At 49.6% G+C, this 23296-nt stretch overlaps 2 protein-coding genes across 2 annotated transcripts; both read right to left on the reverse strand.

The window, feature by feature from the left end:
* Positions 1–2: 2 nt before the first annotated feature.
* Positions 3–698, reverse strand: LOC145937841 (uncharacterized). Its single transcript, XM_083041208.1, has one exon. It carries the CDS (start codon positions 696–698, stop codon positions 3–5), a length of 696 nt encoding a protein of 231 aa, XP_082897334.1.
* An 8081-nt stretch (positions 699–8779) lies between these two features.
* Positions 8780–9457, reverse strand: LOC145937842 (uncharacterized). The gene has a single exon (XM_083041209.1). It carries the CDS (start codon positions 9455–9457, stop codon positions 8780–8782), a length of 678 nt encoding a protein of 225 aa, XP_082897335.1.
* Positions 9458–23296: the final 13839 nt, after the last annotated feature.

The following is a 23296-nucleotide window of genomic DNA, read 5'->3' on the forward strand; positions in this document are numbered from 1 at the left end:
TGTTAGAAGAGTGCCTTGACATGCTTCTGAATGATGAAGCTGTCATCATCGTACCTTTCCTTTAGCATTCTCCAAGCCTCAGGATAATTCTCGTCTGACGTCTCCAATGAGCTGATGACATCCTTGGCTTCATTCGTCAGGGCCGACATAAGATACTGTATTTTTTGTACGTTTGGCAATATTGGATTCTCGTGGATCATGCTTACGAACATATTTCGGAATGGAATCCATTGTTCATAGTTTCCTGAAAAAGTAGGCAAAGTAACACGTGGCAACTTTAAATGTTCGTTTGGAAAATTACTTCCCTGAGACGCTGGCGTTCTCTCTCTGTAATGCGGCGCGTTTGGCGCGGCATTATTGTGGCGGGATGACTGAGGAGGCCGTGCGTCGGCGATCTTCCTGTCAATCAAAGTTTCCAGCTCCACGCTGACTGCGAAATATCTATTCTCGAACGTGTCTCTCTCCTGAAGATGGATTATCTCATCTGCTTCCTCGGGTTCGAGCTCTTCGATGGCCGATTGTGCTTCATTGAAAGCCTCCCACAAATCACTCACCTTTTGTAAGCGTTGACGCAACTCAATTACTGATACGTCTGGAACGCTTAAATCGGTTAAGTATGTACTGCATCGCGTTAGACTTCCCTTTATTTGCTTGCGTTTGGCCTTGCATGCTTTGAGTGTCGCTGCTGCGTCCGTCATTATTGATATATGACGTCGAAGCTGTCACCTTTTTGAATTACTTGAACACGTCGAATGCTCGAAAAATGTCTAATGTGCGAGAGACTCTCGTATGGAAAACTTCTCGCACTCGCGGTATAACCTCACTTGCACGTGTAACCTAACTCGCGTGCCTAACTTGCGTCGCCACGCATGCGCGAACTGGTCTTTGTGATCTCACTTCTGGCCTGCTACTTCGAGGTTAAGCGTACGGACTTGTGCGGCCTTTTCGGGCGTATCCGGCTCGAAGGACCAAAATATGTTAGTGTCCTTACCAGAGGACCGGTGCTTGGCACATATTAATCGAATGAATATGTTTTGCTCTTAACTGTATTTATTTTAATGTCGAATACGCACTGTACAACGCTGTCCGTACACACATATGGCATGAACCTCTCGGCTACAACTGACTGACACGCCAACTATCGGGCGTTCACAAATCAATCCACACCAAATCGACATTACACATAGAAATAGCCTAAACGCATTGCGCAAAAATAAACTAACGATGAATACAAAATAATGCATGACTATGAACATAAATCTAAAGTAAATACTGCATGCTACAACCGCTAAGAATCTTAACATGTTTTGTTACAAATAAATCTGCGCGCATCGGCGTTTGTTCACTTTTAAAAAATATATTTTTTATTATATGAAAATCTCCTTCAACAGATGCACTGCTTGCTGGTATCCTTCCAAATCCAAATTTATCACGACATATGCAGGACCATAAAGGCAAATATTTTGTGTCTGCTATTAATTTATCAGCAAACGCAGGCATGTAATGTGCATTTTCTCGATCACCCGTATCAGTAATTTTCATTTGTACTTTCTCATCTATAGATTTTGCCCAGTGGTGCCATCCGTTTGTTGCATCCTCATGATCCTCATTATCGTCATTATCGTCAGCATTCGAATCTTCTGTTTCTAAAAACTGTGTTTCTTCATCAGCTGACATGAAACGTTTTACTTTCATTTTGTATTCTTCGCACATAGTTGGTTTATTTTGTTGGGTATAGCCTTCAGTTTCACTCCTAGAAATTACTAAAAGAGAAGTTAAAATTTCTTGAGCTATTTCTATATTACGACATAGAATCAATTGTCCTAACAAAGATAAATAAAATTTTTTAATTCTTGGCCGTGAAATTTTTAAAAAGTTGCTATATTTTTTTATAAAATGCGCTACATCAATCCGTATGTAACACATTGGCAATTGGTCATCCTTGCATGCATCAAAATAGCTTTCTAGAGTTAAATTTCCTGCAAAAGAACGAATAGCTGCTGTCAAAAGTGCCCTTGAAAAATCGCATACGACTTCTCGTGGATGAGGTGCACCTAAACGAATCCACTCTGATAGCCAAAATTGAATCGCATTAGTATTGTGACTCTCCGACAACATTTGACATACTGGAAAAAGACCTTTACTACTTTCACAATTAATTACAGCATTATAAAGAAATATATGTTTCGATTTAGATCGATCAAATCTCTTAATTTTTTTTATTAAACTACCAGTTGCATCAATATAAATACAAGGCTCAGACATTGCATATGATCTATACACATTTATTTGATAATTAGACCAATAATGTATAAAAAATGGATTTAAGCCAATATTATGTATAATATCTCGTAAAGATCCCAACTGCATTAATAATAATGCTTTCAGGGGATCTTTATCCAGATAATCTTCTTCTATAATTTTTTTTTGCGACTCTTAAAACATTTGTGCTAAATAAATGTGGAGGTTCCGCGGTATCGCTTGTACTCATTAAATCTTCAGCTAATTCTGTACGATAGACCATTGCCGTAGTTTTTTTCAATTTTTCCGCGATTTTATCTCTAATAGGACGTCTAAGATATCGTTTTCCACAACGACCTTTACCTTCAATAAAAGTACAAACAATTTTTGTTGTCAGATCATTTGCAATAGAATTATTTATATCGCATTTAATTATAGCACCACATTTGCATGTACCATTTGCATATCCATATTCCCCATTTAGCAATAATTTATGATTTTTGAAATTAAAACCACAAGTTATTTTAGTAGCTGCCCAAATTTTTTCATTAAATACATGTTGCCACATTCCAGATTGTAATATTATATATTCACATATAGATTCTGGCTTACCTTTATCTCTTCGCCGATAAATTTTACGCATAATTAATGACATAAATTCTTCTTTGGGTATTGTAATTGTGAATGTACGTGCATCGTCTGCATTGCTGACGTCGAGTGATTTTGTAGTATCGGCTGATGAATCTACGGCGTTTGAATATGTTTCCTCTACATTTTGAATCACAGGCGGAAGTATCGCAGGAGGAATTAATTTATCCCTTAGGCCGCATTTATTGCATGTCACATATGTATATAATGAAGCGGGTGTAGTGATATAATCCAATTCCTTTGCGATTGTAATCCAAACAGAATCGCACTTCGAAATAATAGTACCCTTCATTGTTATAATCCTATCTTTGTATTCCAAAACTTTTTGCGTTAATAATTCAATATCTATTTTCACTGGTCTTCCGACACGCATCTTAAAGCACAACAGAAATCACAAAGAAGTGATGAAGAAAATTGCACAACGTATTAATAACGCATACGCGAGAGCGAAGAATTTCTGTTCGAAAAACGCTTTCCACAGATGATTACTGCTCGAGATATCGCGAAAGACTGGTAGGAACCAATTTATTAGTAATTGCTTTGACTTATCGCGCTTTTCTTTATTCGCGGCATCCACGGCGCGTCTTTTGATCTACAAGCCAAAGCCGCGCGCACGACACACGATATAAGACGTGAGCAAGTGTGCGTGAAACTGAGAAGACAAAGTTCATATCCTATACCAAATGTGAAAAGTAAAAATATAGCGTGAAAATAGAGCATTCACATCTCTTTCTTTCTCTTTAATATTCCAGTGGTGAATAAAAAGTGATAGAGATTAGCCATCTTCACGTCCTGTTCCACTTATTTTTGTTAAACACTTTCACATATGGCTGTCGCTGTATGTGATAATTTAAAAACGCAATGATTAAATAAAATTTAAATAAAATTTTTATTTATAATACTTTTTGTATTATAAAACAATATGACTATAAAGTAATATTTTATAAAAAAAAATCAATAAGCTCATGTCGCATTTTAATTGTTGACAAAAATACCATATTAGTAATATATTATATAATACACTATATGTACATTATATGTACTCTATAGAATATACTATATATTATACAATATAATAGTATATTATATAATTTGCATATTACAACATATATTAAAGCAAAATTAACGAATTTGCATTCAAATGCAAAAAATATCTAGCAAACTTATGCTGTTCTATTTTAAGTTACATTTATTTAATTTAAATAGTATTGCTAAATGACTGAGTAATAAATTCGATATTCTATTCTATACTTGTTCAAATCGATTTTTCTAAGTAAAACGTGGAGCAATTAATTCGACGCTGCATATCTTAAAAACAATTAATTAAACAAACATTTAGAGACCAAAATCATAGCAGCAATTAATTGCGTTAATGTACTTTACTCTAAAGGGCATGCTAGCACCGCCACCTTTTCGAGTCGATTTTTCTAAGTAAAACGTGGAGCAATTAATTCGATACTGCATATCTTAACAGCAATTAATTAGAGAAACATTTTGAGACCAAATTTATTACAGCAATTAATTGCGTTAGTGTACTTTACTCTTATAGTATGTCATATTGGTGCATAATGGTTCATAATTAAAAATTCTAAATTTTCAAAATCTGTTTGCAGTATCTTTGAGCAATTAATTAGCAATTAATTCTGATGTATTGGTTTTTTTATTTTTGATTCGCTATAAGTGTTTTCCGGAAGTGGGGGTGCTAGCTTAATGGCAAGCTAGCACCCTCATCTTTAATTACGTCTTCCTGCTAATCGGTAGGAGCAAAAAATTCGCGCTTAGGGCAATTAATTAGTAACAAATTAGCACTTAATTATGCACTATAGCCGAACTCGATTTTTTATGGTGGGGGTGCCAGGTTAATGAGGGTCACTACATATCCGTACTCAACCCAAGGGCTACTAGTCAGCCGTGTAAATTTTGTTTTTTAGGGACTGTTGTAACCGTAAAGTCCTGACACAACCACGACCTGAAAACCCACAAAAGAAAACGCAGAATCAGCATTTCGAAAAATACAGCGCGCGCCTTGAAATCGAAAAACGCAACCGATTGCATACACGCGTTAAGACATCGCGACACATTCGAGATCGCAAAACGCAGACGATGTAAAACCGATTGCATACATGCGAAACAACCGATAAACAAAACCTACTTTCGGGTAATATAAGCGCGCCTGATTAACTCCTCGGGGCCGTATTTCGAATCGAGGAAGACAAGTAATTACATCTAATCTACTGCGAGAACGCGCTGCGATTCGATATACCGAAGCATTGTACACGTGAGTTTGGAATAAACTCTTCTCTTGTTACGAAAGTGTTCAATTCACCACCCTCGACACTCGGATTCCTAATTCCTTTTTTCTTTTTTTTTTGGCGCTGTGGAAACCTCATGGTACCACTCACCCCCCGGGTAGTGGATAAGGGTTATGTGGGACTCCTTGACCCCATCACCGATCCACGTATGGATCGGCGGTGGGGTCCAAGACCTATCGCACTAAAACCACAGCGGGTGCCTACGCTGGCGCTTACGGGGATGGCAAGGAACTGCCGAAGCATTACTTCTTGCCATCCCCTGGCCTTACCTTCTCGGGGAGCATCTTCCCCGTGAGGAAGATACCCCCCGCGAACACATTGTGCGGCCTTCCCGGTTGCGGCGCAGGGGGCACCGCCCCCACGCCGCGCCCTCCCAAAAAGTTTGGGGGGCGGGGTCACGGCTCGAAAATTCCCGCTCGAGCCGCCACCGCCCGCTCCCGGAACGGGGCCCCCTCTCTCTCCCTAAAGGGATGAGAGATCCGGCCGACGCTCCGGGAGCTCTTCTCCTGAGAGTTCCCCCCAGAAGGGGGAGGAACCCTCCCGCAGGCAGTAGTGCCCTCCCACCGGCGCTCTAAGGCACCGGTGAGAGGGCCGCCCCTGCCGCGTCCCTACCCGGGGGACCACGTGCAATGGGGCTCCTAGTGAGCCCCTGTGGTCCCCGCGCCCCCTGGCCGCGGTTCCCTCCTTTACGGGATTCGACCATCGGCCCGGGGGCATCGCCGAGGTCCTCCCCTGGAGGGAGGAACTCGGCAGGGGCGGGAACGGATGCCGCCCGACTCCCGGCCGCAGGGCTTACGCCGAGCGGCCGCCAGCCAGGTGACACCCGTCCCCGCCCTCCTCCCGAGACTACTCTGTCTTTGCGCAGGGCGAGGGGGGCACAGCGCCCCTCGCCCGGCTACTCCTCCCTTACTCCACCATCGGGCGGGGGGGGGCACAGCGCCCCTCGCCCAGCATCCATCCCGCTTAGTTCACCCCATCAGGGGGGCGTCTCCTTGTTCGGCGACGAGGTGGTCCGCCTCCGCGACCTCGCCTTGGCGGGCCGCCCCCGCCGCCACCCCTTCCACCTCGGGCACCACCCCTCCCCCGCGCCCCCTCGGCCCTTCCTCGCCGGGGCACCCAGGTGGGGTCGTCCCTTTCTTCACGGGATTCAGGGGTAAGCGTTTGCCTACCCCGTCTCCCCCGTCTCTCCCGTTCCCTCTCTGCCTCCTCCTTCTGCGTCATAACCTTGAAGCAGAAGGAGGAGACCGCCCTCCATTTTCGTCGTCTACCAGCATCTGCCCAACAACGTTGGGCAGATGCAAGTCCTCTCCTAGGAGCCCTGATGTTGACCAGGACTCCGCGCTCCTCTGCCCATGCAGGGCAGAACTCCAAGGTGTGTTGCGCGGAGTCCTGGTCCTCCCCGCAGTGATGGCACTGCGCCGTGCGTTCTTTCCCAATTTTACACAGATATTCACCGAAACATCCGTGTCCGGTGAACACCTGTGTAGTGTGAAACGATGTCCCGCCATGAGACCTCTCCATCCACTCTTCCAGTCTAGGCCTCACGGCCCCGACGACCCTGTGCCCCGAATTTGTATGGGGCACATTTGACAGGTACTCATCAAACTTCCCTGTCATTTGTCGCCGGGCTTGGAGGCTGAGGATGCCTTTAACCCTGGCAGTCACTTGCATCCCCATTTCACGGAGCTCGCGCTGACGCTGGTATACTCCAGCATACATGTCAGCCACGAGCTCCATGGGGGGCATCCCCGCCAGAGTTATGGCCGCCGCATGCGACACAGTCCTATATCCCCGGACGACGCGAATGGCCACCCTTCGCTGGACACGCCTTAGCGTATCCTTGATGCGTCTGGTGGCCTTCGCGGCGTCCGCCCAGACTGGCGCTCCGTAGAGCGCCACGGAATTGACTGTGTTCGCGTAGAGTCGACGCATTCGATCATCCGGCCCTCCCAGGTTTGGCAGCAAACGGCTTAAAGCCGTCGCCACCTTATCTACCTTTATGGCCAAATGATCGAAGTGATCCTTAAAGCCCCAAGTTCCGTCCAGCAGTAGTCCCAAGTATTTAATGTTGGGACCCAGCCGGACGGGGACACCGTCCACTTGGACATGGGCCATCGGAGGTCTTCCACGTGTACCATCGTGAAAGAAGGCCGCCTCGGTTTTCCGAGAGGCCACTCCTAGACCCATGCCCTTTATGGCACGCATGCCACTGCCATCTCTGCCAATATCCTTGCTTCCCCCCAGTCCTTTCCCCCGGCCAGTACTAGCGTGTCGTCTGCGTAGCAGACGACCTTACTGCCGGGGGGAGGGGAAGGGCAGACCTCAATACACGGTCGTACGCGAGGTCCCACAGCAGGGGGCCTAAGACTGACCCCTGCGGGACCCCGCAGTACACCTCCCTCTGGCAATGGGTACCTTCTTTGTTACGGTACCCCAGGCCCCTACTTTGAAAGTAGGACCCTATGACCCCCACGAGATAGTCAGGGACGCGATGGTACTCCATCGCGTCCATGACCCTACCCCAGGGGAGGGTGTTGAAGGCGTTAACTATGTCCAAAGACACAGCCACCAACACCACTCCCCTCTTCAGTCACGGATTCCACGAAGGATCTGACCTTCAGGATGGCGTCCGTCGTCGAGCGTCCCTCGCGGAATCCGAACTGGTCCTCGTGGAGGTCGGGCCCCACTTCCTTAAGGTGCCGAACGAGGCGGTTGGTGATGATTCTTTCCAGCATCTTCCCCGCTTTGTCCAGCAGACAAATGGGCCTGTATGCCGAGGGAGTTCCCGCAGACCTGCCCCCCTTTGGGATGAGGACTAAGTTAGCCCTCTCCCAGACTGGGGGGAAATAACTCTCTCGTAGGCATCCCGTGAAGAGATGTCTCATAAACCCGGATAGGATGTCCAGAGCGATTATCCAGACTTTACCGGGAACGCCATCCGGGCCGGGGGCTTTATTTCCTCTTGCCCTCAGCCTCTTGGCGATCCCGGCTATTTCATCCCCTGTCACTCCAAGGTCCTCGTGCCACTCGTCGGGTCCCCCCGAACGTATCGGTTCTTGGGGAACCCTCGGGAATAGTGTGGACACTATGTCTTCGAGGACCTGGGGATCCAGGGATTCCGTCACCGAGGGCGCCCAATATCTTAGTTTATTCATAACTAATTTGTATGGGCGCCCCCATGGGTCTGAATTTAGGGAGAGCAATTGCTCGTCCCATGCTCCGGACTTGGCCCGCCGTATCGCCGAGCTGAGCTCATACTTCGCACTCCTGTATAGCTCTAACATCTCGGCGACTCTCTCGGCGCTGCCGCGCGTCCTAGCTCTAGTGAAGCGGCGTCTGGCCTGGACTGCTTTGCTGCGTAGTTCCACAATTTCAGCAGTCCATCAGTACGCCGCTCTGCGCGGCACGGACTTGGTTCGGGGCATGGAGAAGTTGCACGCATCCTCCATAATCTCCCCAAGCCAGTCCACCTGGCCCTCCACACTATCTTCTGGCAACTCTGTGCCAGGCCAGGTCGCCGAGAGAACGGCAGCCCTTAACCTATCCGGGTCTAACTTCCTCAGGGCCCATCGCTTCGGTCATGGCTCTGCCTCCCCTTGGGCGCGGCCAAGCACCTCCTGGCGGGTGACGTCGACCCTCATCCTGATATATAAATGGTCAGAGAGGGTCTCCTGATCTGTCACCCGCCAATCGGTTATCCTGTTGGCCGCGTTTGGGGAAGCCCACGTCAAATCTATGACGGACTCCCCCTGCGGCCTAATGAGGGTGCTCCTCGTGCCTGTGTTTATCAAACACAGGCCGAGTGCCGCCGCCCAGTCCTCCAGGACTCTGCCTCTCCTATCGGTGCGGCGGGAGCCCCAACGCGCTGATTTTGCATTGAAGTCTCCCGCCACAATCACCGGACAGGGCAGCCTGCCTCTGACAAAGGCCGCTACCCCATCCAGCGACTGCTCATACTGTGCAGAGTCCATGTTTGGAGACAGATAGCACGCCACGACCACGATGGGCCACCATTCTACTGAGACGTGAACGGCCCCCTCCCCGATTTTAGTGCAGGGAGGGGAGCCGTTCACGTCCCTCCACGTGACCGCCACCGAACCGTTACCATTGGCCGCCCAACATGGGTGGCTGCCCGGCACTTGGTAAGGCTCGGAGGCGATCCCTAATCCGCAATTCCACTCCAGGAGGGTCTGCATAAACAGGTCCTGCGCCCCCCTGCAGTGGTTTAAATTTGCCTGGAGGAGACTGACATTCATAGCGCTATTAAGTCAGCCTCCTCCATAACAACCTCCATCAGTGGCTCCGGCACCGCGGGAGCCGCTACTGCCATTGCCTCCTTTCCTCCTTTAGGTGGCTCCGGCACCGCGGGAGCCACCCTGTCCGCTGCTACTGCTGCGGCTTTTCCCGCTCCTTTTATGGGAGCTCCCTTGATCTCAGTTTTCTCTGAGGTTTGGGGGGTTCCGTTTCCTCCACGACGTCCATTGGTACCGGGGGGGACTTGTCGCCTCCGGATTCCGCTTTCTTGGGCGTTGGCGCCGCTTTGGCGCCAGCGCTCATACTTGGGTTGATCCTGCCACCCTTTGGTTTTCTTTTTGGGTGGCAGCAGTCCCCACCCACTCGGTGGTTGGCCGGCAGACCCTGCTCGGCGCATAGGGGGCACCTCGTCTGTGCGACGCACTCACTGGCCTTATGGCCCTGTGCGCCGCAGTTATAACAGGCACCCCGCCGGTCTGCGCCGCTTGTGCAGGCCGCCTGCACATGCCCGCGCTGTAAGCAGCGGTGGCACTGCAGGGGCCTAGCTTTAAGCGCGTTCACCGGCGCAACCACCCATCCCACTTTAATTTTCCCGACGGCGGCCACCTTGTTGGCCGCCACCAGTGGCATTGAACCCATAGACTTGGGGGGGAATTTGATCTCTCCTGCCTTGACCTCTGAGGTCTGGCAGCCCCCAAGCCTAACGACTTCTGCCACCACCTCTTCCACGGTGGCTGACTCATTTAGTCCGCGGACTCTAATCTCCCCCTTTTTGGAGGGGCGCGCGACCCTAACTCCCTCTTTATCTTTCAGGGCCTCGCGGAGTTTATCCGCGAAAAGGTCCGCCTTCGCGGCCTTGTTCTGCCCTGGTGTTTCATAAACAAGGGCGCCGGTAGCCGCTCGGCGGACCTTTACGTCCTTTATTTCTAATTCCTCCAAGTTTACTGCTTGGCGGGCTTGCCTCACAGTTTCTGCGTACTGTCCCTCCGGGCATGTGATTGTGATCGCAGCCGTCCGTGGGGCATTCCTCTTCTTCCTCTCTGCACCGGCCTTTGTGACCGCCATCCCCTTACCACTCTGTTTCAGAGGGGGGAGGCTTGGGTCTTGCCGGTCGCCTTTATTGGAGGATTAGCGGGCTGGGCGGTGTTTGCCCGCTGTCCCCTCTTTTCCCTTCTGCCAACAACCTTCACCCAGGCCCCTTGGCCCTGTGAAGGTGGCTGAGGGATTTGAGGGGTTTGTACAGAGGACGCCCCTGGTCGCTGCGGTTTACAGACCGCAGTTTCCCCTTTCTTGGGTGGGTTGACGGTTCCCGTCACCACCATTGCCTGTCGCGCTTTTTGTTGTTGTTGGACCGGCTTCTCCTTCCCTTTCCTTGATGCCTCATCCTTGGCTGGCCGCACAGGACCCACAGCCTTATTTGCTGTGGGCCGCGGTCCTCCTTGTGTTTGAGGCTTCTTCCCCTTCTTTCCTCCCTCCGGCGGCCGTACAGGGACCACGGCCTTTGCTGCCGCGGCGTACTGCGGGCCGCCGGGGGGAGACCTCTTCCTCTTGTGGGAGAGGTTGATCCTGCGGGGCAACACCGCCCCTTCCTATTCTGCTTCTCCTGTCGAGAAGCTTCTCGATTTTAAGAGAGAGCACGTCGTATATTCGACGGCTCTCTTCCGAAACCACGCCCGGCGGGTAAATTCTCCCCAGGTCTTTAACAACATCCTTAATGGGGGGTCTTATCGCCGGAGCTTGGGCTTGAGGGTACATATCTTCGTTCTTCACTTCCATTTCTACCTCCATGCCCTCCGCGCTCGACATGTCCGGTATATCTGGCATGTCTTTCACGTCGGGTATGAGGTTTATATAGGGCTTTCGCCCTATTTCCTCTTTCCTCGCAGCCTGTTTGGTTTCCCCTGCCGATTGAGACTGCTCCTTTCCCGCGGGCTGGACCTGCACCGTCTTGGCTCCTATCGCCCTTTTTCCCTTCAATTCCAGGATTTCCTTTTCCCGGTTGCGGAGACGTAGATTTTCGGTGCTCAATTCTTGGATCTGTCTCCTGAAGGTCTCGATCTCACTCTCCCCTTCCGCAATTGTGCTCATCGTCTCTGTGTTCGAGACGCGTATCGACAGAGTGTGCAGCGCTGCTTGCAAAGTGCAAGCAGGCTCCCCGATCTCTTTGCGCACGGTGCCTTCCATCTTGCTACACTTTGTAGCAATCTGCTTTAGCACCGTAGCAGTCTAGTGCTTGGGACGCAACATCCAGCACAGGGGAGTCCCTCATCTCATCCAGACGTATTGCGACCTTGTTGTCGAGTCGCTTCCACGCCTGGCTGTTCGTATCTGGAGCGGTGGGGTCGAACATTCTTCGCTCTTCCTCCTCTTCCCTTTGCTCCGCCTCTTGAGCCTTGCGCACCTTAAGGCGTCCGTAGTCCCCAGTGGACTCCGGTCGGCCTTGTTTGCGCTTCTTTGGAAGCGGTTCCCTCAATGTTTCAGGCAGGTAGTCACATAATGTGACCGCCTGCCTGCCCGGCATCAGGTCCTGCTCCTGCAGGCCTGATGGGCCTGACACCGCCTCCGCGTCTTCCCGCCTTAACCGAACAGAGACCTCCCTGATCTCTGTTACACGCGGTCCTTTCGTCGACAGAGGACCTGGTCTATTCCTCCGTGCTAACCCTGCTCTCTCCTTCTCCGTCTCCTTAACAGTAATTGTTTTGATATCCTTCATTGTGTTTGATCCCACGGTCCCTCTGCGGCTCCGTCCCCCAGGGTATACCCCCACCGGCCAAGGGGTGCCCCAAAACATGACCGGCCACACCCCAAGGCTGGGCCCCAAGTTCCCCCGGGGAGAGGACATACGTCATTGGCCGGGGGGATATCACACCCCGGCCAGACCCGAGCCCCTTACTCACCCGTGTGAGTTTTAACGCCCACACGGGCTTTCAGGGGACCCCCGCCTCCGACAACGGGGGTACCGCAGCGGGTGGCGCCATCCGGGGGACCCCACGGACGCTTCGGACAGGGTCGCCGTTCCCCGGTACTGCCCTACACGCCGTGGCGACCAGCCGTGTCCCCCCACCGGTAATCACGTCCGGTGGAAGGGACACACCTTCTCCTGACCGGCCGGTTCGGAAAGGGAACGGTCCCGACCAGCCAGGAGTACGAACTCACGCCGCCGGGCCCCGCCTCGGAAACGTCCGAGCGGCCCCAGCGGCAGATCCGCGTGGCACCCTCCGGGCAATGCCCCTTGGGTAACCACGCGTGGTCTACTCCGCCGCCCCGGCCCGAGCTCGGAATATGTCCGAGTGGCCCGGGAACGGCAGCCCCAAGGACGCCGGGACGGGGACCCAGGCTACCCAGCCTGGAGACCCCCAACCGGCACCCTGGGGCTCTACTCTCGTCGCCGGGCCCCACCTCGGAAACGTCCGAGCGGCCCCGGCGACTGACCGCCGTGACTCCCTCCGGGCAATGCCCCTCGGGTAAACCCTCCGGGCAAGGCCCCTCGGGTAGTCACGGCTGGTCCCCTCCCCCTGCGGCCCCCGCCGCACATAAAGCCCCACCCCGAGATCCCGGGGGCAACACCCCCGGGAATAACCCCAGAAAATATCCCCCCCAGAGAAACGGAATAGCACCCCGGCGGCCGAGGCCGCAGACTGCATGGCGGGAGGGCAAGCGCCAAAGCGCCGTGCAATGCCCTCTCCTAACGGTGTCATGCCAGCGGGCGTTTGAATTCCGGGTCGCCATCCCTTATTACCTACGAGCCAAGGCTCTGACGGGGAAGTGGGCCCCGTTCCCCCAGACCGTGAGAAGACTCCGACGGTCCAGGAGAAACCCCCGGAAACTGGGGGAAGTCCCCCGAAACCGGGGGCAGGTGTGCCTCAAGCAGGGTTGGAAAAATATTAATTACATTTTTTTCAATTAAATAATTGATAAAACATTTAAAATTAAAATTTTTTGAATTAACGATTAATTTAAAAAAAGTTAATTGCAGCTCATTCGATAACGATTGATACAAGCGAGATTAATGTAAAATTGTTTAATTAACGGTTGATATGAACGAAATCAATTGAAGGTCGCCCGATTGATGATTGATTTAAACGAAATTAATCGAAGGATGTACGATTAACGATTAGTATGAGCAAATTCAATTAAATATCATTCGATGGATGATTGAACCGAGCAAATTCAATCGAAACTGCTCGATTGACAATTAATTTGGAAAAATTCAATCAAAAATTATTTAATTAATAATTAAACATAACAAATTTAATGCAAATTGCTTTGATTAATGATTGATTTAAGCAAACGTAATCGAACATTTCCCTTCTATTCAAGGTTAAAAAATATTAATTACTTTTTGAAAATTAAATAATTGATAAAACAATTTTAATTAAAATATTTTGGATTAACGATTGATTTAAAAAAATGTTAATCGCAGTTCATTCGATGACGATTGATATAAGCGAAATTAATCTAAGATTGTTTAATTAACGATTGATATGAACGGAATCAATTGAAGGTCATCCGATTAACAATTAATATAAACGAAATTAATCGAAGAGTTCGATTAACGATTAGTATGAGCGAATTCAATTAAAAGTCATTCGATGGACGATTGAACCGAGCAAATTTAATCGAAGACTGCTCGATTGACAATTAATTAGGGAAAATTTAATCGAAAATTATTTAATTAATGATTAATCATAACAAATTTGATGCGAATATCTTCGATTAATGATTGATTTAAGCAAATGTAATCAAAGACTTCCCTTCCTTCTACGACGAAGTGAATCAATTTAATTGAAGTCCATTCGATTATATAATTTTATAAATATAAAATCAATGAATATATTTTTATACAAATGTTTAAACAGTTTTCGCAATTTTTAGATAGTCATAATGAATTGTTATCACATGTTCATTTTATCACATAAAAATATATTCATTGATTTTATGTTATAATTTTAAATTAAAAATTATGAAAAATTGGAAAATACTTTATGATCCTCGCTTTTTATAGCATTTTCATGTGGTTTATTCGTCATTTTGAATTTTGAATATCTTTGTAATATTATGATGGTTTTCAAAAATGGCTACTACGTACAAGAAGATTTTCACAGTGGCTACTGCATACGAGAAAATTGTTAGAACGAAGGGGAATGATTGCGTTCACTCATATTAATCGTCAATCGAATGGACTTCAATTAAATTGATTCACTTCGTCGTAGAAGGAAGGGAAGTCTTTGATTACATTTGCTTAAATCAATCATTAATCGAAGATATTCGCATCAAATTTGTTATGATTAATCATTAATTAAATAATTTTCGATTAAATTTTCCCTAATTAATTGTCAATCGAGCAGTCTTCGATTAAATTTGCTCGGTTCAATCGTCCATCGAATGACTTTTAATTGAATTCGCTCATACTAATCATTAATCGAACTCTTCGATTAATTTCGTTTATATTAATTGTTAATCGGATGACCTTCAATTGATTCCGTTCATATCAATCGTTAATTAAACAATCTTAGATTAATTTCGCTTATATCAATCGTCATCGAATGAACTGCGATTAACTTTTTTTTAAATCAATCGTTAATCCAAAATATTTTAATTAAAATTGTTTTATCAATTATTTAATTTTCAAAAAGTAATTAATATTTTTTCAACCTTGAATAGAAGGGAAATGTTCGATTACGTTTGCTTAAATCAATCATTAATTAAAGAAATTTGCATTAAATTTGTTATGTTTAATTATTAATTAAATAATTTTTGATTGAATTTTTCCAAATTAATTGTCAATCGAGCAGTTTTCGATTGAATTTGCTCGGTTCAATCATCCATCGAATGATTTTTAATTGAATTTGCTCATACTAATCGTTAATCGTACATCCTTCGATTAATTTCGTTTAAATCAATCATCAATCAGGCGACCTTCAATTGATTTCGTTCATATCAACCGTTAATTAAACAATTTTACATTAATCTCGCTTGTATCAATCGTTATCGAATGAGCTGCAATTAACTTTTTTTAAATTAATCGTTAATTTAAAAAATTTTAATTATAATGGTACACTTCAATTGATAACTAAACATGGTAATTAATTGAAAAAGGAATTAATTATATACAACTCTGGCCTCAAGATATGAGGCACTGTCCGCTCTTGGCACCCCTCGCAAGGCTATCCCCTTGCGAAGGGTGAGCTCCCCCACCACGCCAAGGTGGCGGACAAAGGTGGAGTGCCACCCAGGAGGGGGCGATTGATTTCGGGTCCCCACGGAGACCGTCCATCTCCAAATGTCCCTCTGCCCGGACATACTACTCGTTAGGGGAGGAGCCTGTACACCTTCCGCCAGACACCCCCCCGATCGCGTGTCACTCGCCGAATGTTTATAGTGGAACGAGTGATCCCCACTAGACAGACGTCTGTATTGGCAGGGAGTCGTCTCTCCTGCGAAACCCCACTTGGCACCTAGCCCCTGACAGAAGAGGGAAGGTGGGCCGCTCCAAGTGTCATGTGGGGAGAGGGGGCTCACCAGTGTCCCACCCCGGCACAAGGAACAACCGAAATCGCAGGAGCATGTGCCTGTCCACCGGTCAGACCATGCCATTTAAACCAGGATGTTTCCATTCCGAATACATCCTAGCACCGGCCGCCTTCGTGTTTTTATACGAGGGGAAAGGCGGACCCCTGTTTGTATGATGCATTGCCCTCTGAGTAAAGACCCAGAGAACCATCATCATCTCTACCCGTGTCCCCGCCTCCGTGTTTTTATACGAGGGGGAGGCGGACCCCTGTTGCTGGCGATGTCAGCCTCCGGGATCCCCCTTCACTTGACATCCCCGCGCCCCAGTGGGCATCCGTGTCTCGACATAAGTGACTCGATATAAGTGTGCTTCCGTATTTCCGGAGGGTGAAGCACAACCCTCACCACCCACTCTACTTGGGTCTCTTTCGAGCCCCATGCGGAGCGGGTAACGCGTGCAGACCTCAGGCGATCCGCGAATCCCAGCCAACAGATTACCCCGGCACGGCCGAAGCCCATCGGTACATCACCGTCAGCCAGGACGCGCTGTGAGGCCGCTCCTACCCGAACACCTCCGACCTCGGAGGCGCAACCTACTAGCGGAGAGGATGGCTGTTCCCGATAGGCTCGTCGAGGCGTACCTCGCCTCCCACCAAGCCGCCACCTCTCCGTGAGCACCCCACAAGCAAGGCACCCAAGCCGGTTTTCCCTCAGATTCGGGAACCAAACCAAGCTATGTTTCCTTCCTCCTAAGGTCGGCCATCCCGAGGAACAAGCTTCCTCGAGATTGCGCCTAATGCGCCGCGATGACACCTTTGCGATCACCCGACATCCCCTGCCACGGCTTAAGGGTAATTACCCCCAGCCTAGCGACCGGACATTCGCCCAGTTTTCGGCTGTGACCGCAGCATTCGAAGGGATATCAAGCGATCTCGCCAGTGTCCAGAGACACATAACGATATGTGCGCTCTGCCCGAAGCCAGTACCCCGTTAGCCGCCGAGGGGGTACCTCGACGTTTCCAACTCTCACCACGTGGAGGAGGGGTTGGCACATGGACCGTCGTCCTTTGAGAGTCGGATTCCTAACTCCTAAGACAAACGGACTCCTCAAAGTATCCTACAAATCCCGTTGTGGCCTGAGAGGCACAACAAAATGGTGGCAGCGGTGGCATTCTGATACTGAGCAATAAAGGATATCTGACAATACAAGATTCCTGACAACAAGAGAGATCTGCCAAGTACGGATCTGCCAACATCGTCAGTGCTCGAGGACCTCAAATAGAAAACCGAGAGAAGCTGCAGCGGACCAGAACAGGAGTACCCAACCACATAACAGCGCAAGAAACCGACCACAGTAATTCGGGGACGCCGCGGAGTGCGACAGGAGACTCTCCGGCGCCGACCAACAGCTGACCGTGCGGAAACGACGAGCGAGCGAAAAAAGAATGCGTACCATCGTTATACTGTAAGTCAGCATATTGTATAATAACATCGCCTGAATGTCGGCACCGTCAAAAAAGAAGGTCACGTTTCAACGATCCCGTTTTTTAAGCGCACCGGCGAAATTAGCAAATATTAGGTGTACAACTTTGCTTCCGCCGTTTTCCTATAGATAGCTTTAGCGGTAAGTAGTGGTCGAAATAAATAGATCATAGACGTCATGCAATAAACTTGGGCATCTGTCAACATAACCCCATAGAAACATTAGTCGATTTGTGTCTGCATCATAAAGTTATTCTCGATTGAAAATGTCAGTTTACGAGCCAAATTCTCGTCATTTGCGGGAGGTTTTAATTTTCTGCTTCAATATGAAGAAATCTGCGGCTGAGGCTCATCGAATGCTCTCAAATACTTATGGTGAGGCCGCTATTAGTGAAAGAACGTGTCGTGAGTGGTTTCAACGCTTCAAGAACGGTGATTTTCACGTCGAAGACCGGCATAGCGGTGGAAGAGAGAAGATTTTCGAAGATGCAGAATTGGAGGCATTACTTAATGAAGACTCGAGTCAAAGTCAAGAAGAATTGGCACGATCATTGGGAGTGATTAAACAAGCAATTTCAAAACGCCTCAAAGACATGGGAATGATTCAGAAGCAAGGAAATTGGGTGCCGTACGAGTTGAAACCGAGAGATGTTGAACGGCGTTTGTTTGCTTGTGAACAGTTGCTTGAAAGACGGAAGGGATTTCTGCATCGCATTGTGACTGGGGACGAAAAATGGATTCATTACGATAACCCCAAGCGCAGAAAATCATGGGGATATCCCGGCCATGCTTCCACGTCGACGGCCAAACCGAATAACCTCCCGCAAATGATGAGAATTTGGCTCGTAAACTGACATTTTCAATCGAGAATAACTTTATGATGCAGACACAAATCGACTAATATTTCTATGGGGTTATGTTGACAGATGCCCAAGTTTATTGGATGACGTCTATGATCTATTTATTTCGACCACTACTTACCGCTAAAGCTATCTATAGGAAAACGGCGGAAGCAAAGTTGTACACCTAATAGATTCGGCTTCGTAACGCCCGTACAAGTAGTAGAAGAAGCGGCCCGTGATATTCGCGATAGCGTACGGAAGAATCTAGAATCCGAATACCCAGACGTAAAGGCGCTCGAACTGGAAGCTCGCGAACCCGAAACTCAAGGCGGAACGGACAACCAGTCCTCGCCGCATAATAATAACGAAGCAGGACCGAGCAATATCGATCGCACAACGGTTGATCGCGTTTCGGTAAGACGAAACTACTCCCCCGTGTCGTACGATAGTAGTATTTTTGAGATACCTGGCGGAAACACTATGACACACCCCACGGCCCCGTCCGACGACATAGATAGAGAAATCGAGCGTATGCGAACGCAGACTAGGCATGACGCCGCCGCCCATTACGAGGATGCCGGACGTCCTAGCGAAGATCCGAGCAACGCGGTATTAGTCGAGGTTTTGCAGAGCTTCCGAGAAATGCAAAAGGAAATGAGACACCTCCGAGACCAGATGCAGGACCGACGTACTAACCGGGAAGACTTAAATAGAACGCGAATAATACATGAAAACCCCTTTGCCGGAATCTCATATGGACAAACCGTGAGCGATATGCGCAGGCAAACCGCACATCTGCATGGCTTCTTACGGCTGAAAGAAGCGCGGGACATGAGTTCGACGGAACCTCCCAAGCCAGACTTAAAGAATTTCTAAGCGCCAGCTCCTATGCCATAAAAAATATTAACCCTGTAGATGAAAAGACGCTACTAGAAGCGATACTCTGCACCAAGTTAAAGGGGATGGCTATGCTCGACTTTGAAACACGCGACATAAACAACTTCGCACAACTTAAAAGGGAACTAGAAATCTGCTATCTAAGCAAGAGGAGCACTACCCATCTGCAGGTGGAATTCAACACCCTGAAGCAAAAACCCGGCGAAAGCGCCCGGGAATACGGACTACGCGTCGACAATTTAGCCATGGAACTGTACGAATCCATGATTGAAGGGCAGGCTTTCGGCAGCGAGCGCAAGCGCATTATACTCGATACTCTTCAACAACAAGCCCTGCAGAACTTCCAGATAGGCCTCCAGGAAAACATCCAGCTGATGGTACGAGCACAGCATCACACGACGCTACAAGATGCCATCGCACAAGCCAGCGCGGAAGAGAAAGTGAAGGGCCCGACAGAGCAGACACTACGACCCCGGACCGACCAGACTGCTTCACACGCAGGACACAACAATAAAACTATACAGTGTCACAAATGCGGGAAGACAGGACACCTCGGACGAGACTGCCGTATGAGCAGATACGCCAACAGATTCTCCTTGCCAAAACCACAAGGGAAAATCAACGCTGTTGAGAAACATTGCACCTACTGCAAAAAATCAGGTCACGGTCGTAACGAATGTTGGAGTCTGCACGGACGCCCTGGAAATACGCGGACAAAGACAAACGGAAATAAGAGCGCCCAAGGCCATTCTAACACTAGTGGACAGCGAAAGAAACATATAACACCAGAGGATGAAGAAGACGAGGAAAACACGAAACGGCCGAGACCTGCGGCCGAGTACCAAATCTCGCAGGTAACCACACAACTACCCACTACTACAGGGCTAGATCTAGTGACTCTGTCCATCCAAGAGGCAAAGAAGGGAAGGTTAAAATTACTGTTCGACACCGGCGCAAACGTTACCTTAATTAAATTAAGAAATCTAAAAGGAGAAGCCATGATCTACAAAGAGAAAATGGCATTGACCGGAGTGACGGGACACCAGATCCAGAACATAGGAAAAATCAAGGCCACAATAACCTTAAAGGACCGAAAAATACAGCATCCTATCTACATCGTGAAGGACGATTTCCCCATCGACTACGAAGGGATCTTGGGAGTAGATTTCTTGCAAAAGCACAAGGTAACGTGCGATTACGACAAAAAACAGCTATAACTAGCAGAGACAATATTAAAATTACGCCCGTACCGCGCGCTAATGCTGAAGCCGCGAAGCGAAACAATCGTCCGAGCCACCACCGACTCGAATAAGGTAGGCGTGGTACACGCCGAGGAAATACTGCCCGGAGTATTTATCGGACACTGTCTCGTAGAACCAGAAGAATTTTCATGCCCGATTAGCGTTATAAATACAACCGAAAAATACATTAAAATGTCAACTCCATGGGTAAACGTCGAGGAAATTACGAATACGGTGGCTCGAATAGATAATGTCCCGCCCCCGCAGAAGGCGCCTACACTCTCCCGCAGAGAGCAAATAAAAAATTTACTCCGACTACAACATCTCAATTAAGAAGAAGTGAAAACATTGCTTCAAATCTGTGAGAAATTCGGTGACGTGTTTTACCTTAAAGGAGACGCGCTGACTTGAACTCCTACTACGTTACACGAAATCGCGCTCCGAACTGACAGTGCACCTGTAAATGTATCGCCTATACCGATTGCCGGAGAAACACAAAAAAGAGATAAATAAACAAATAGAGGGCATGTTGAAGGACAAGTTAATCCGACCTTTTTTTTTTGACGGTGTGGAAACCTATGATAGGTACTCTTGCCCCCCGGGTAGAGAGCAAGAGTTATGTGGGATTCCTTTTCCTTATCCCGGGGAGAACCGAGGTTTTTCCCGTGATAAGGCACAAAAGGTTACCGCACTAAAACCACACCGGGAGTCCTTCTCGGGCGTTTAGGAAGGGGGGTGCGGAAGATGCTGGTATCCCATGCATATTCCGCACCCCCCGACTTTTCCTTCTCGGGGAAGAGTCACAGGAGTGACCCTCCCCTCCGCCATCGTGCGGACTTTGCGGTTGCGACGCAGGGCGACACCAACCCCACGCCGCGCCCTTCCAAGGAGTTTGGGGGGCAGGGTCACGGCTCGAGTATTCCCGCTCGAGCCGGGGTCCCCCCGCCCCCGAGACTAGTGCCCCTTCCACCTCCCAAAGGGGAGTTGGATACGGCAGTCAGCCCAGGAGGCCCTCGCCAAAGAGCCCCCCTCTAAAGGAGGGGAACTCTCTCTACGGCAGCGATGCCCTCATCACGGTGCCTTGCGGCTCCCGGTAAGAGGGCACCCACCGCCGCATCTCCGTCCGAGATGGGTGGGGCCGCGCGCCCCCTCGTGGGCCATGGCCTTGCCGTGGCGAGGGGGCTCACCCTTATGCAGAGGAGAATCTGCATAGGGGTGCTAACATGGCCCGTACGGACTTATACAGTCTGTACACCATGGTCACCCATGCCTGGGGCGGCCCCTCCCTATTTGGGGTGTACGTAAGGGGTGGTTTGGCAGGAGGGCATTGCACGGCGCTGCCGCGTCAGCCCTCTTGTCAGTATCATCGCTTCGGCGGTGATACGGGGGGTGATGTGGGTGCCGACCGCGTCTGTGTCTGGGACCGGGGTGTCGGGAAGCCTCCCGTTACTCGCGGTCTGGCATAGGCGCGGAGTGGCGTCCCACGATGGGGTGGACCCTCTCTGGCGTGGCGAGCGGTGGGGGAGACGTGGTCTCTCTCACTGGCGCCCCATCCCAGGAGGATCGGGGCGGCGAGGTGGTGTTCCGCGGATATCCGGGCATCCGGAAGTTCCGGACTCACCGCCCCGTGTCCTTCTCGAGCCGCCTGGAAGTATTCCGGATACGGGTCGGGGGGGCGGAGTTTCACGACCGGAAATTTGGGCCAAGGGAGTCCTCAGACTCCGGGGGCCCCTTATTCCGGTCGGTCGCCGGGGCCGCTCGGACGTATTCCGAGGCAGGGCCCGGCGACGGGAGAAGGACTTCTGGCCGGCCGGGACCGTTTTCCCCTTCCGAACCGACCGGCGAGAAGAGGCGCCTGCCCATCGATGGCCTTCGTCCCCCATCGATGGGCGTGCTGGTCGCCACGGCGGGCAAGACTGGGCCGGGGAGCGGCGACCCAGTCCCAACCGTTTGTGGGGCCCCCCGGGTGGCGCCGCCTGGCAGGGTACCCGCATTGTCGGAGGTGCGGGACCCCTGAAACGGTCGCGGGGGCGTCAAAACCCTCGCACCGGAGTAAGGGGCTGGGACCCGGGGGTGGGGGCTGACTGGTCCTCACCCCTTGGGTGTATGCTGTCCACCGGGAGTTACCCCGGGCCCCGGCCGGAGATGTGTCCGGTCATGTTTCGGGGCATCTCTGGTCGGGTGGGAGATACGCCGGACAGCGGAGCCCTGCCGGGTTAGTGGGAATACCAAGATGAAGAGTATAACCAAAAACATAAGCACGAACCAAAAACCCCGAAAGGGCACCGGGATAGGAATGGAGGAGGAGGGAAGGAGGACAAGGTCATCCAGTAGGGCGTCCACGTCATCCTACGCCTCCACTGCTGCAGTGGAAGACACTGGCTCGGAAGTAACGAGCACGGGCAGGCAAGAAGCGATAGGGAATATGTATCCCACCGTCAGGCTTACAAAAATAAGCCCGGCTAGCAGCCTTGCATCGATAAATATCGATAAATATCGAGGCCCATGAGAAAGGGGAATCTCGGGGAAGATCTGCCAGAAAGACCACCAGCAAAGAACAACAGCAGGCGGAGCAACAGGCAGCAGAAGAAGGATCGGATGGAAGTTCAACAATCGGAGCCAACAGCGACCATAAAAACCGCGTAGATCTAATCGCGAACGAGAAAGAAGGGGAAACCAAGATCCCAGATATCCCGGAGAAGAGGCCAAGGAAGACCTGAAAAAAACAGGAGAATACCGGCTTCTTAAGAAGGAGAAGGCAAGGAAGGAAGTGGAAGCGGAGGACAAGAGGGTTAAGGATATTCTTGACCCACGGGTCATACCGGACCCGCTTCAATCCCATTCCTACCAGGAGTTCCTGGACAAC

The sequence above is a fragment of the Prenolepis imparis genome, unplaced genomic scaffold (genome assembly GCF_030444845.1).
Source record: "Prenolepis imparis isolate NDT839.2.m4 unplaced genomic scaffold, iyPreImpa1.0 SCAF_6, whole genome shotgun sequence".
Taxonomy (NCBI): Eukaryota; Metazoa; Arthropoda; class Insecta; order Hymenoptera; family Formicidae; genus Prenolepis; species Prenolepis imparis.

What these genes read in the sequence shown, in the direction of transcription:
- LOC145937842 (XM_083041209.1), bottom strand. Translation starts at nt 9,457, where the DNA reads ATGAATGTCAGTCTCCTCCAGGCAAATTTAAACCACTGCAGGGGGGCG.
- LOC145937841 (XM_083041208.1), bottom strand. Translation starts at nt 698, where the DNA reads ATGACGGACGCAGCAGCGACACTCAAAGCATGCAAGGCCAAACGCAAG.